The sequence below is a fragment of the Plectropomus leopardus genome, chromosome 13 (genome assembly GCF_008729295.1).
Source record: "Plectropomus leopardus isolate mb chromosome 13, YSFRI_Pleo_2.0, whole genome shotgun sequence".
Taxonomy (NCBI): Eukaryota; Metazoa; Chordata; class Actinopteri; order Perciformes; family Serranidae; genus Plectropomus; species Plectropomus leopardus.
The window spans coordinates 15,994,226-16,010,026 of record NC_056475.1 but is presented as its reverse complement, the minus strand read 5'-3'; the positions used below and the strand labels follow the sequence as shown (position 1 = coordinate 16,010,026).

General features: G+C 40.3%; 1 protein-coding gene across 1 annotated transcript; it reads right to left on the bottom strand.

Moving 5' to 3' along the window:
* Nucleotides 1-2,178: 2,178 nt before the first annotated feature.
* On the bottom strand, nucleotides 2,179-3,607 carry drd1b (dopamine receptor D1b). Its single transcript, XM_042499808.1, has one exon. The coding sequence runs from the start codon at nucleotides 3,605-3,607 to the stop codon at nucleotides 2,222-2,224; it is 1,386 nt and encodes a 461-aa protein (XP_042355742.1). The 3' UTR covers nucleotides 2,179-2,221.
* Nucleotides 3,608-15,801: the final 12,194 nt, after the last annotated feature.

Genomic DNA, 15,801 nt, shown 5'->3' with positions numbered 1-15,801 from the left:
AAAACAACGTTCGTGGACGCAAAAACATGAATGGCCTTCTATGAAGCACATGTTTGGGTTGTCCGTTCTGGGCTACTGTAGAACAACATGGTGGACTACATGAAAAAGGACCAAACCCCCAGGAACAGTGCCATGCATGAATGCTAATTTTATGTAGTGGACAAATGTGGAATTACAACTTCTGGGTTTGGCATTTGACATCATTACCAAAAAGACTTTTTCCCAAAGACTTACATGTGAAATGGATATCTTTAAATCAGTGGATACATTTTTTGTACATCAAAACTGCAGGGAAATGATTTGTTACACTATTGGAGTTTGATCCATGCAGTCCGGTCTGATAACATTTGGAAAGTCTAAAAGAGCTACAAGATCAAATCAATTTTATCCATTTTATATACCTTTTCAGCCATCCGATGCCCTTTAATCCTGAACACTGGACCTTTAAACTCAAGCTAAACCTTGAATGTGAAACTAACTATAAAATATTAATGCAGCTAGTGCAATAAATGGAGCTAAGCACAAATACACCAATGTAAAAAGAAGGCTTGTTTAAGCATTGTTAAAAAAAAAAAGTATTTTAAATGTAGTTTTATAGCTCATCCTCTGGTGTAATATCTTTCCATCAATGTGACTAACTCACTCAAAACTACCTTTTGTAAAAGTTGTTATTCTGACTAACTACAACACTTACATTTATCAAATTACTTGGAGACAAGTGGCAATAAAAATATGTTTGATACACTGAAATTATTCCACATCGTAGTGGTTAGTCTTCGACTCCACCCCTGCAAACAGAGTGACTGTCACACTGCATGCTCCACATAGCCACTACAGCACAGCATGGCTCCCAGCATGAGCAATTTACAAAATCAGATATCTGCAAGTTTGCAAAAGGTCACCAAGTGTCACTTGCATTACGGCTGAGTGAACTCCGCTGCTGTTGCTGTCTCCTCTGCCCAAGTGCAGGAGTTTTCATTTACAGATTTACATTCTTTTTTAATCATAGACTGACAGCATTTGCCAGAAATAGAATCATAAGTATCACCTTGAGTGGGCAGAGTAAAGACCTAAAATGGAGGGCTGCCTAAGGAGACAGTGAGGAGGAGGTAGACAGGAAAAGAAAAACATAAAAGGTAGGCATGATGCAGGTGTAAAGGACCATGCTGACTGAGGTAACAGTGGGGAGGGGAGAACAGGGAAGAGGTTGACAACATTGGATAAATAAGGGCAGCATAAGGGAGGAAGGGACTTTGCTGACTGTGGAAAGAGGAGCAGCAAAATGGAAAGGAGAGGGGGGGCAAAGCTAATGAAAAGAGGGAGTGAGAATATGAAAGAAGAAATTTCAGGTAAGCCAGTCTGATTGGTCCCAGGTGGGCATGAGGATGGATCAGAATAGGATCCAAGCGAAAGAATACCCTATGACTTCTACTTATAAGGAGAACCTGCACGATAACGTGGCTAGGGGGTATAAAAATAAAACATTTATAAATATATGACAACTTGGCTTAAAGTATTGAACTCTATTTTCTGCCCCTGCCTGTTTTAGATTAAATTAGAATATTCTTACTTTGGTGTCTGAGCAATTTTAACTCAAAAAAGACCACTGCATTACAGGTGTTTTGATCTTGCAACAAAATCATCATTAGAAATGTACTGAAGAGAAATAACTGCAACAAGCAACTAATTATACCATACCAAAAACCAGTTTACCCACATTTCTTTCTCCTCCACGAAACACATACAAAGCACCTACACCTACAAGACATTTTGCTAATAGTTTACTACATCTTCCTCCACTGTATATACTGTGTTTAAGTCCTTCCGGGATTGTGTCAGTACTGTACAGTATACACATGCAGATGTATACATCTTTGTATATGTTTAAAGAAAAATGTATACATGTGCACAGAGCTAGTGTTCTGCTTTAATATTCACATTATCAACATTTATCATCAAATGTGTCAATTTCATCAATAAATGCTGAGAGTATTTTGCAGATAGTTATATCCAGGATAAAGTGCCTTTACTTTAAAACATTCTGTAGGTTTTCCATGTAGATTTTTGTTGACAGTCTTAAGGTCCTGTATATCCCACTCACAGTTTCCCTGTCAGGCGTGTTCATGAAGATATCTGTCTCTTCTGTTACTTTCCTGCCCTCCTTCATAAGTTTCCCCTTGTGCGTACATACGTGCCTCGGCGTATCCTTCTTTGCTTTTTTTCAACATGACACAGTTTTATGCTGTCCGTTCTGTGTTATGGGATTGATCTTTTCCAGTGTGACCTCAGTATCGCTGTCCCCAGAGATGGCTGGCGAGAGTTTCTCCAGAGCGTTGTTTGCCATGCCCACCTCGGTCTCCCCTCTGCATCCATCCTTCTTCTGTAACTCCTCTTCCTGACACAGGATGCTGTGGGGCATCACATAGCTGGCTGAATGGTTGCCCTCCTTCGGGATGTGACTCTTGGGCTGATACTGACAGTTGGGGTTCGAGGTAGGGGCGCCCATGTTGTTGTTAATACTGACAATCTCGATGGCGTTGCTCCCCGGGCAGAGCCGGTGGCAGCCCAGGAGGATGGAGAAGGCCTTGCGGAAGTCAGCGTTGAAGGCATAGATGATGGGGTTGAGCGAGGAGTTTGCCCAACCGAACCACACAAACACGTCGAAAGTGGTGGAGCTGATGCAGGGGAAGTCCGTGGCACCGTCCGGCAAGTTCGGCTCGCAGAACGGAACCATGCAGTTAACGATGAAGAAGGGCAACCAGCAGCACACAAACACTCCTATGATGACTGAGAGCGTCTTTAAGACTTTGGTTTCTCGTTTGAATGACATTTTGAACGAGCTCTCACTCTCTATGCTGGAACTATTCCCCATGCTGCTGTGACGGTTTTTGGCACTCTCTGCCGCCCGCTCCAGGGCAGATATTCTTCGTATCTGTTTCTGGGCGATCCGATAGATCCGGGTGTAGGTGACGATCATAATAGCCACGGGGATGTAGAAGCTGATAAGGGAAGAGGAGATGGCATAGGTCCTGTTAAGGCTGGAGTCGCAGTTGTCAGGGGGCAGATCACCGGGGTATGTTCCATTTAGCTCTGCGTAGCTGGTAGTCTGAGCTTTGTGCCAGTTAAGCTGAACAGGAATGAAGGAGATTAGAACTGACAGGGTCCACGCCACACTGATCATCAGACATGCCACTTTTGGGGTCATCTTGCGTTCATAGCGGAACGGGCTCGAGATGGCCCAGTAACGGTCTACACTAATCACACACAGGTTCAAGATGGAGGCGGTGGAGCACATGATGTCAAACGCCACCCAAACGTTGCAGAACGCGCCAAATGGCCAAAACCCCACAATCTCAGTGGCCGCCTTCCACGGCATTACCAAGATAGCCACCAGGAGGTCAGAGATGGCAAGCGAGATGACAAAGAAGTTGGTGACCTTCGACCTCAGATGTCGGAACTTGGTGACGGCGGCGCACACAAGTGTGTTGCCTAGCAGCGTGGTGAAGATGAGGAGGGAGAGGAAGCATCCTGTCAGCACGCGTTTGGAAGAGTCTTTCTCTGCTAGCAGCTGCTTTCCATCTCGAACCGTGGAGAAATTCTGATCCATTGTTTATATTGCACTGCTAATAAAGTGAGATGGGGGTGGGTGAGGGGGGTGTCAACAGTCACCCCATCACATCCCCAGCCTGCAGCAGCTGTGCCTCTCTGGGGAGGAGTTTTAGACGGATGGTGAAGCTGGTGGAGAGGTCAACTGTCTCGGCACCAGCTCTCCCACAGACTGGGTCATCCATAGGCTCCGTGTCACAACCACCATCCTCGCACAAGAACTGCTATAAATATTTCAACAAGATTTCTTTGGAAATGTTCCCCCTAAAAATGCCTGGTTCATAAATTCCTGCAACAGCAGCACAGGCGGCAGACATTCTAATTTGAAAAGGAGGAGGAATATTCCAGCTGTTGTTTGCAGTTATTTTTCCAATCAGCACTGTAGTCATGAAATTAAATCAAAAATAAAAGTCCTTCGTCCTGTTTGTCTTCTCTCTGGATGCTTTGGCTGTCAGGCGAAAGTTTCACACCATATTGTTGCCCAGCTGTTGAGTAAATAGAGGCTTGGCCAATCATTAGCCTTATATACCACCTCATCAATAACTCGTATTGACGGTTTTCGCGCTGCGTTTATCTGATTTGTTTAATGATCCTCTAGGCGTGTCCGTGTGATTATATTGATGCCTACATCGAAGCTGATCTACCCCTGCCACAAGGTGTTTTATTTTTAAATTTTTTAATTTCTCTGAATGCAGCTTCCTGTTATATATGTTAGTCTCCAGTCAACATTTCCACCTGAGTGGCGAGCCAACAAAAAATCGGCTGAAAACAGCATCTAAAAGTCCCAACAGACCATTCTTATATCAGAATGATATCAAATGTCCAATTCATGTACTTCATAACATGTAGTAAAACACGTCCCTGTTTTTATGCTGACATGTGGCTGTAATCCAGACGCGAGGTCGTTTTTTTTTTCTTTTGGTTTAGTTCGCATGCCCATTTGTGTGGACACAGCAAAACGACCGCTCAGCTTTCAAAAACATTCAAGAGTTATTTTTGACCACCCACCTAGCGTATCTCTGGCAGTGCAATCCCTGTCCTGGCGTCTTTGGAACAGATGCGCAGTTTATTTTCTTATTTTTTAAAATCTTTAGGCAGCGCGCGCTCCTATCTGTGGATGTGGACAGCTCAGGACCCGCAGCATCGTCTTGGGTCGTCTTGAGAAGAGTCCAAAATCAACTCCGTTATAGTCACATTAATGAAAACCACTCCGCCCCGCAAAAATCCACATCTCTTCGGCATACATCCAACTTGTATCTTGGTACCAAGTGGTGGAGAAGGAGCTCAGCTTCTCTGCGCACTCCTCCATGGGAAGTCAGTCACGCTCTCCTGTTGCCACGGTCCTCAGGTGCTTGAGGTTTTTTTTGTTTGTTTTGTTTTGTATTGTTTTTATCAGTCCTTATGTTTCCTCTGTCGTGCAACATTCACTTACCCTGTGATGTGTCTGCGGTCTGACTGGCCGGCGGAGAGTGATGGGAATGACTCTTCAAGACCCCGTTTTCATGCGCGCTCCTCTCTCTCCGCTCAGCTGCAGCCTGCTGCTGTGCGCCACAGTCTTTGCCACAACTACTCCATCTATCCAGGGAGACTAAGAGGGCTAAAAGCCACCAAAATTAACACTATAAAACACACCTTTCGTATGTTAAAGAGTTTAGCCACAAATGGTTTGGTTTATAATGGTTGGTATATGGTTTAGGATGACAAAAACACGTATTACTCAAATTTATGACAAATAAAGATTTATTATTGGACAGTTTATACAGGGGTTGGAGTGTGGGGGCTTTTCTTGTCTCCCAAAATATGTAACTTTCTGATTTTGGTGACTTTCTCATTTTCCTGCATCAGGACCTCGCTGTTACATTTCTTACAGTACCATTTATGATGGTATTCCCTTCATCTGCCTGCACTTTATTTTACACTTGACCCACACTGACAAAAACTAGAATAACATCACTGCTGATAAGTCCCAAAAAGAAGAGAGGAGCTATAAATGAAGGTGCCTTGATGTCCTGAGATGAACTTGTAGCCAGCAGGCATGCACACAGAGGCACAATGAGGCCATCTACTGGATGCAAGATCGTGGGAGATTATGTGAGAAGAGAGTGAGCCGAGAGAGTGAGCTGCAGCGCTGTTGCATTAACGTCACCTCAATAAACATGAGTCCCATGAGCCACTGCAGCAGGAAGACCCATGCAGTAAGAGAGACAGTGAGTGTTAATGTGTGTGTGTGTGTGTGTGTGTGTGTGTGTGTGTGTGTGTGGATGCTATCATGCCTTTAGCTGCCTGGCAGGCCTGGCCAGTTTGAATATTAACTATTTAGCGGGATGAAATCCTCAATGGACTTTGTCCCTGTCCGTGTGTGTGTGTGTGTGTGCGTGTGACTCTTGCATGTGTGTCTGACTTTGTATGTGCGCTTCTATGACGGAGTAAGTCTGTGTGAGTCTGCGTACACATGTATTTCTCTTTGTGTGTGTGTGTGTGTGTGTGTGTGTGTGTGTGTGTGTGTGTGAGTAATGCATGTAGACAAGCCAAGTGTAAGAGGCCTGGCAGACACAACGCCCACATTTCCCTGTAGCACAGAGCCAGGGTGTGCGTGCAGCCGACAAAGTTCAAACCAAGACCACGTCACACACACAAAAACACACACAGACTCGCTCACTCACACGCACGCACACACAACCAGCCATGCAGGGTAATTTATGTCTGCTCCAAAAAGCAAACAAAATAGAATGGAATAGAATAGAAATGTCTTTTTGGGATGACTTTCTGCCACATCCATATATGTGATGTATTGAATGTCCTTGATGCATTTTAAATGAGCAGAGTCCCCTGACACTTGTCTGCTGGTTTAATTCAAATTAATGCAGCAAGTTCACTAATGACCCGGTGTCCCTCATGTAACTTTTCATGATGCCCAGAGAGTGTGGCAGCTGGCCTCCTGACAGAAAGTTAACCATTCTGCTGAACTTCATTTCTTCAATGAATTGGAGGCGATAACCTCAATACTCTCCAGGAAGGTTTCTCACCGTACGTTGGTGGCGCAAGCTGCTCTCTGTTTGGGGGGTAAAGTACCATCCTTTAATATTCAAGAATTCAGCCTAAACCCTGTCCAATTTAAAAATATGACCATAAGCAGTGATTTTGCTCCTCACGCTGATATGGAAATACCAAAGATTTAAAGCTGTCAGGAGGCCAAAATCTGCAGGGGACAACTCAAAGATTAATTCTTGGCACTATTCACAAGTTTTATAACACACTTAAATATTGAATAAGGTTCTGACAGCAATGATCTAAGTGTTAAATACATTTGTATTACTGCTAACATAAAGGATAACTGCTGCCAGAGGGGGTGTGTGAAGCCAAAAGCATCATTCAGCGGCCGCACAGATGAATGTATATGAAAATTCTAAAGCAAGTTCCTTAAATCAAAACAAAGCTGGTTTTGTGTTACAACATATTTATGAGACATTCCCAAGTGTGTCTACCAAATGTTCTGCCTTCATTTGAAATTCAAATCTGGTGTGTTAAATTTACAGTAGTTAATGTAGGAACCAATTAAAATGATGCCTTTTTTCATGACATTTACCAGACGCTGCCTTCATTACTCATTAGCTGGAGCCTATTTGTTTCCCTCAACATATGTGAGGCAATTACCCAAATAAACAACAGTGAATAGTGAATACTCAGCTCACTGTGATGCAGATCTGTCTAGAAATTTTATATATGGTTGGCCCTCCTTTAAACTCATGCAACCTTTTATGCATCAGCTCTATCAAAGACAAGGTTAAGTGCATTAATTAGACTGAAAATTTTAAGGTAAAAAAGGCAGGGTAATATACCGATAGTCACATGACAGATGGACATTCTCAAGTCAAGAAAGTAAAAAAAAAAAAAAAAAACACAGTCAGAGGAATTTTGCAAGACACCATCAGTAAACAAGGTATAAAACAAAAAAATGCCAACAATGCTAACTCCTCCTCCAGCCCAGTCGCCAGAATAATTTTTTGTCATTGTAAATTCCTGCAAACCATGGATATGTAACATTTGTATGTTTTACATGAAGCACTTTAACATTTATTCTGTGACATAGTTCACCTTGTTTGTATATGAGCTAACCTAATCATCATGACGTGGGGGGGTTGAAATGTAAGCAGCATGGCTGCCAAGCACCAGACGGCAGCATATCAAAGCACAACAAAACAGGCTGTTATTTAACGAGACATTAAGACATTTTCAGCGGCGATTATACCTTCAAGTTGGGTATTTTAAGCCAAAACATGACCTTTTCCTAATAACCAATTGCTTTTTCACCTAACCATAACCACATCTTAACCACAGCATTGTTGAAACATTAAGACGTGTAAAGTTTCATCATATCCACTACATGAAACAAATGTTACATGTTTATCATTTGCACAATGCTAACATTTATTCTGGCAATTGGGTTGCCTCCCCTTAGATCAATGTTTGCTGTCAAGACAGATTTCTCTTTAAAGGCACATTGGAAATCTTATTTACAGGGAACAGCAATAGTAAAACATTAGTGTGGACATTTATGAGACTTCTATGAAGGTGATATTTCACCGTTCTTCAAACCGGCAACAACATTAGATCATTCTTTGTAAAATGAACAAACGAAAACAACATTAAAAAACAAGAAATGTCAGACATTACACAGTCGTACCTTTCTAATATTTCACTGATATGTTACAGAGTGTGTGTGCGTGTGTGTGTGTGTGTGTGTGTGTGTGTGTGTGTGTCCGTGTGTGAGAGAGAGAAAGGGGCCAGGGATGAATAGGAGACTAATCCACAGCAAATATGTTCCAGACACACACACACACACGCGCGCGCTCTTGCTCTCTCCCCTCTTCCAAATCCTCTCTGTCAGTGTGACATCTATCAGGTCCCAGGTTGTTGTTGTGGGGCGTCTTACCACCATGCACACAGCTGAAGGAAATGCTGTGCTCTAATCCCACCACTGAGATTCACCATCTGACACACACCCAACAGCTGAACGGCCTCCTTAATACTCCTCATTGTGGTGATTCAACAAAATCAAAACCTTATGTATGATCTGTGTGCATTTGTGTGCGTCATCACATATATTTGCTGCTCTTTGCAGCGTGTGGCAGCATTGCATGTGATAGAGGTTTATTGCTGCTTCCAGAGGGACCTCTAAGTAATCTCATTGAGCCATTAGGCTCTTAATTAGTGTTTTGCTTGAATTCCCTTAGAGCTAAAAGGATATTTATTTATACAACGTAAGATAATGGGAACAGAGGAGATAGTGTGTAAAATAAAGAGATGACAGGCAGTGACCACAATTAAAAGACCTTTTCATTATTAGTTGTAGCATTAAAATGGCTCAGTCAAGTCAAATCAATGGGAATTAAAAGTCCACTTTATAAAATGTACATTTGAAAACAGACGTTATATTTAAAGGAATAGTGTGTAGGATTTCGGGGGAATTAAATGTCCAGTGGTGAGGATCACAATTACAACCAGCCAATGTATCCTCATAGAACAGTATTTTTGATATCCTACGAAAATGCACACACAGCAGTACGATGCAGTTCATACGATGAAGTCAATGTTGTTACTTCCTTAACATACAGTTACGTAATCAATGTAAGGTTTCAAAGGTTAGGTTTAGGCAACAAAAGCTACTGTGGTTAGGTTTAGGAGAAGACACATAGTGAGGGCATACCTTAAAATGACTCAAAGTTCACTTGTTTCACAGTGCATGTCTCTATGGGAAAGTCTTGGGGGGAATGTTCAGCTTTTTGTGACCCATCCACCACCCCAACCTGCCTCTATACAAGACCACTTGTGTACGCCCATCGGTGCATTGGTCACGTGATCACAACCTTTCAACATATGTGTCATATGTAAGAGTTTGGGTGTATTACTTTTTGCTGGAAAACATACAAACTGTTTGTGAGAACAGCCTGTACCAGCTTCTCCACGTTAGAATTTCTCCATTGTTACAGAGGTTTTTACTGCAGAGGCCTCTTCACCTGCAATACAAACAAACATGGTGATTAAAACCTGTAAAAAACACCAAATAAAACAGTGTCATGCTAAATAATGATAATAATAATAATAATGATAATAATAATAATAATAATCATCATCATCATCATAATAATCATAATAATTTGTTTTGTACGTTTTGGGCTACTGTAGAAACATGGCGGTGCAATATGGCGTACTCTGTGGAAGAGAACCCACTCAATATGTAGATATAAATGGCTCTTTCTAAGGAAATGCAAACACAACAATTCTTATTTTTAAGTAATTATACACTAAAGAAAACATACTTAATATATTACATTCCGTTTCTGCCAATATATTACCCTACTGGACGTTTGAAGGTTTCTTACCTTTTTTTATTTACTTTACTTCCCTCCAATTTGTGGAACTTTTGTAATATCTGTTTAAGCTCTGCAGTCTCCAGTTATGTATACACACACATACACTGACAAGCTTATCTTCCTTTGTTCTTCTCATCCTCCCTCGTCTCTTCCTTTTGTATCCGAGGATAATACAAATTGAGAGCACTTGATGATATTTGGACCATCTGTCGGCAGTTTCATTTGATAAAGTAGGTTTTAAAAGGTCAATCTCTAAAAATAACGTGCACACATAAACAAACACATCTATCTATCTATCTGTCTATCTATCTATCTATCTATCATCCATCAATCCATCCATCCATCTATGCATCCATCCATCCATCCATCCATCAACTAGACAGAATTATGTAAAGCATGTAATCACAGTTCCATTATGAATTTTTAATCAAACTGGTCAGACTGTATGAGAAATGTGTGCTGGAGTTTCCTCATGTGTTTTTACCTCTTTTCATTCACTGGCAGGTTCACACATTTGCAGCATTGTAGTAGTGTAATGTTTACTGCAGTGAGATTTAGAGACTTTATTATTTGATAGTGGTTTCCTTGATTATTTGTTTGTCTTTGAAGAGATTGTCAATATTAGCAGAGCCTTGCAAAAGTATTTGCTCGCTCAATTTCTTCCATTTTGCACTGTATGAAAGCAACACATCAAAATAAGATTACATTTTAGTTTCCGTGTTCTTATTCAACCTCCTTGATATTTGTTTTGAAGTTCCACAGAAGCAGAATATTACTTCTCTTTCAAATGTTGTAGCTGATAAGGGTTTAAAGCAATGATTTTGAAAAATGTTTAATTTTCCAAAACCGTCATACAGTAGTTGCTTTTCTTGCTAGCAAATATAAGACAGGGTACCCTTGATATCAGTACTTTGATAGAATGTATTAGATATTTGTTTCAGCCCAAAGACATTAAATTTGATTATGCAAACTTTATTTTTCATATACTTTCACATGACTGTCCACACATTGGTTTTCACTTTAATCAGATTATGTGATTTGATTGAAACACTCTCCTGAAATGTGACAGTGTCTTTCAGTTAATTGTGATGTTTTGTATCTTTAATAACACCCAGAGACGTCCTAATGCTGGTGTATTTCACCAAAGAATCAGACAACTACAGAAAAAGTGTCTTTTTTCCTTTTTTTGTCTTGATCTTACTGTGGCAGCCTGGCAGGACACTACCATCTGTTTTGAGATTGGTTGAAATTTTATTGCTGTCTTTATGAATTTTAATTGCTAAAGGCGATTCATTAATTTCTGTTTGACACATTTTATCTGTTTCTCTCACTCTTTGTCTAACATTCACACACACACACACACACACACACACACACACCACAACATTGCTTCCCACCACACACATACCCAGTATTGCATTCTTTTTTATCAAAAAGGCTTTTCAGCTCAGCTTTAGTATGCAGGCTTTAAATCCAAGCCAGTGCAGCTCACATCGTGCTGTCGAATGAACACAAAAAGTTTAACCTCACTTACAGTAAATCCAGGCTGGGGACGTTCTGCTTTTGGTGTGTGTGGGTGCTTTTCGTTATAGCAGCAGTAATGAGGGAGACAAGCATGCAGTGGTGTGAAACAAGGCATTACACAGAAAACGATGATGAATGAAGCATCTTAACACCCTAGTCTGTTGAAAGCTTTTCCTCTTGACATGCTTAATATGTTTCGTTCTATTAAGGCTCTTGCAGTGTGGCCTCTGGCTGTAAAACTAAAATGTATGAAATCTGTGCCTCTCGGCAGCCACAGGGTATGTAATCAGCAGTGAGCATTGAAAGGTGAAAAGAGACACAGAGTGTGAATTACTTTTCAAAAGATGATTATCCTAGATGATAGATTATAACTAACATAATGGAGGTGTCTTGTGTTGTTAGGAGCTGGGAGTAGCAGAGAGAAAATAATTGCTCCATTTGAGATATTGTGCCGGTAGCTGGATGAGCAAATGACAAACAAGCTGTTCTTCTGCAGGACTGCAGCACACATCTGTACTCTGCCATTACATATGTCAAACACACGCAGACAGACACAGTTGGACGGATCGAAACATATCTAAGCCAAAACAAACAAAAAAAGCCACAGAGTAACTGCAAAATAACTTAAAAACTTGCACAGCTCTTCATTAACTCTGCATGTTTAAAGGGATGGTTCAACCCAAAATACATACTTCTCCTCTCACCTGCTTTTTATGAATCCAGATTGTTTTGGTGTGAATTGCCAAGTGTTCGAGATGTTGGCTACAGAGATTTATGCCTTGTGTTGATTATAATGGAATGAGATGGCACTCGACTTGTGGTGCTGAAAGTGGCCCAAAAAAAAAAAAAATCTGAAAAACTCAACAGCAATGTCTCTTTCCAGAAATTATGACCTGTTTACTCAAGATAACCCACAGACCTTGTTATGAGCAGTTTCATAGGAACCATATTTCCTTCTAGTGAACAGTGTCACAGAGCGTGCTCCTACTAATGAACCAGAGGCTCATGCTTGTGACAGCAAACAAGCAACAAATAAAACATAAATTCTCAAGTAAATTCTCATTGTCATTCATTCTCTTCTGCTCAGCTGTAGTGTTATAGCAGCAGATGCATGCTTCCTTCTGTGCAGTGATACAGTTGGTGGGTGTGGTTACATATATTTTGTTGCTTTGAGCACAACAAGCATGCCATCAATTGTCATTATATTGGAGAGAAGGCAGACATCTCTACGGCCAATATTTCCAACACTCAGTAACTCACACCAAAACAATATATATTGATTAAAAAGCACTAAAGGCAAGAGAGAAAATATGTATTTTTGATTCTGAACTTTAAAAGTGCATGAGTAAAGATTTGATTTTGGAATAGAATTTAGATGAGCCAAAATTTTGTCAAACAGTGTTAAAAAGATAAATATTTACTCCCCACAACTGTCCTGAGCCCAGATTGAACTGTATATAAAACTAAAATAAACCCTATTAGAACTTTATCAGAACACATTCATACAGCAACCATCTTATCAGTTTTATATTAGCAGTTGTTGACAATATTTAAATGAGTTTGTCATTCCTGTGTGTTCATCCATCACATTCTCAGTGGTAATGTTGTTTTTCATCTGGTCCGAATAGACTTGAGGGAAGGGAGTGGGCCTGCCTGGCCTCTGAAGATCAAAACATCACTCAGAAAGACATCTGTACAGATGATTTCATCTGCTGCTGTGAAAGCAATACTTTAATCAATGCCGTTGACACTATGTCCTGGAGTATTGTCTTTTATAAAGCTTCAGAGGAACTGTCAACACCTGCAGGCTGTAAGATTGATGTGGATAGAAAACAATATATGTTGGTAAAAATCACTAAAAAAATGTCAATAATGCGAAATATTTGTTGGATGCTGGATTCAGATAGTGACATCACACCATGATGAATCTTGTGAGATGATGGTTGGTTGACAGTCTGGTAGAAGTAAACTTGTATTGTAAATGTAATTGTATTTCCTTACAATAAGATTATTCATGCATGAGAGATGAAACAGACAGTGATTTAATGCTACAGAGGGGCATCTTATGTATGGCAGATGAACATGTATATTATCCTCGACTCCAGAATGCCTTTACAATTATGGTGCAAAGTGTTTTCTGCTGTTAATGAGGTTTGTTTATAATGTTGTCACAGGATCTTTCCACGTTCGATTCAGTTGGTTATGTTCGGTGTTTATTTTGTTATATTAGTCTCGTGTTATATCTTGCTTGACTTTTTGTCTTTTCTGTTTTTTCCTGCTTGTTTTCCACCACACCTGTGTTCAATGAGTTTATCAGTTCCACTTGTGATTAATTAACCTGTTCTCCCTGGTGCCTCCTTTCTTGTCTTTTGTCAGCATCTCCTCCTTTGCTGTTTCCTGGAGTACGTTTATTTCCTAGTGTTTTGGGTTCCAAATGAATTAGTTTCAATCTTTCTGATCTTTTTGTGTTCCTGGTGTTGTTACCTGTTACCTGCCTGCCAGCCTTAGAACCCATTTGTCAGCTATTTTTTCATACTCCAAGCAAAATTCAAACATAGCACTTTAGGTTCAAAACCTCATACTTTTTTTGTATGTAGTCATTAGATCTATTTCTCTTAAATTTTGGTTGCAAATTTGTTAAAATACATGTTAGTGAGCACCTTTTCTTTTCAAGGATAATCTATCCACATAGCAGGTGTGGCAACAAGATGTTGATTAAATAGCAACACACAGGTGCGCTTTGGGATGATCACAAAAATAATAGGAGCAAATACAAAAGTTTTGCATTTAAATTTTGTTAAGTATACTGAATCATCGAAAAAGGTACATACATACAAACAGGGTACATACAAGGTACATACAAACACATAACACAACACACCATTAAAGATGTACAAATGTCGGATACATAAGAAAGTGCAAACAGGCAGGTAGGAGCAATAAGTTATATAAATGATAAAAGAGCTGGTCTTACATTGTAGCTGTGGCCCTTGAAACAGTCATTCTGTATTAATTGCCTGTATGACATAAGGACTTACTTTATATACCTACATATATTGTAAAGGGACATGTGTAACCCTGTATCAAATTATTTGTATATAAACACAATTTCAAAGAAGCTAGACATATCATTTCAAACAATTGATGACAACACAAAGATCGGATGAGTGCTGTAGATCCGAAGCCTGACAACGTAGTAACCTCTCTTGTTCATAATAATTGCTCCCTTTCTAGCTCGCTGTCTTGGGTGAACTCACTTGGCAGCTTTACTTCTGCTGATTTCATGCACCGGCTCATTTTCCATCATGCAAGTTCCATCAAAGTGGGACACTGAGCTCAAGGCTGAGATAAGATGAGAGGAACAAACAATATGGAGAGAGATTACAACAATGGGCCCTAAAGCATTTGCTCAATACATTCATAATTCTCTTCAAAGAAACCTGCAGGAGTTCAGATGTATAACTATTTGAAAAGAAACCTATAGGCTGTTATTCTGTTTCATGTTGTGATGTTTTTCAAGAGAACAAAATCATTCAGTCGTGTCTAAAAATAACTGAGTTGGCAGGGTGTAGGCAGCCTAATGCATACTTGGTGCAAAGGTATCCACAGGGCTCACAAGTTTCAATCAAGGCTTTAAAAAGGCAGCTGAATTTGTACCCATTATGAAGTAGACATGACATACAGAGAGAGATAAACCAATCACATTTAAGTTGTTTTAAGTCCATTTTCACAATGAGTTGAAATAAATGGAGTCCAACAGCTGCCTGAAGGTAGGAAGATCTTTCAAATATATTACAACCGTAAGAAACACCACAAGATTAGTGGTAAGAGGAGTAAAAAAAAAAAAATCTACTGATGCTGTAATGTGTCAAACAATGTAAAAACTCCTTCAGAGCAGATTCATTCAAAGCAGATTCATATTTCTTTGCTGTCTCCCCCTTATTTTCTTGGTGGTTTGGTTGCTCACTGTTGTGTCATCGATGCTGTGTATCTCCTGACTGCACAACGCTTCAGCAGAGGGAGGCAAATTTATCTCCCATTACCAGGTCCACATGTTCCCTCTTTTCTCACCAGCTTTGTTTGCTTGTGTCTCCTTCAGCTGCTCTGTCACTGTCTGCAGAGGTCTCTCTTTGCATGTTTGGTGCCATAAAAGCCAACAGAGCGATGTGCATGTGTGTGTTTGTGTCTATCTGTTGCCCCCCCCTTTTTTTAATTCAACAAGTAATGTGTATATTATGATAATTGTACTGACCTTTAATTTTGGGCAGTTTTTCAATTCAGTCTGGTGCTGTGTGCC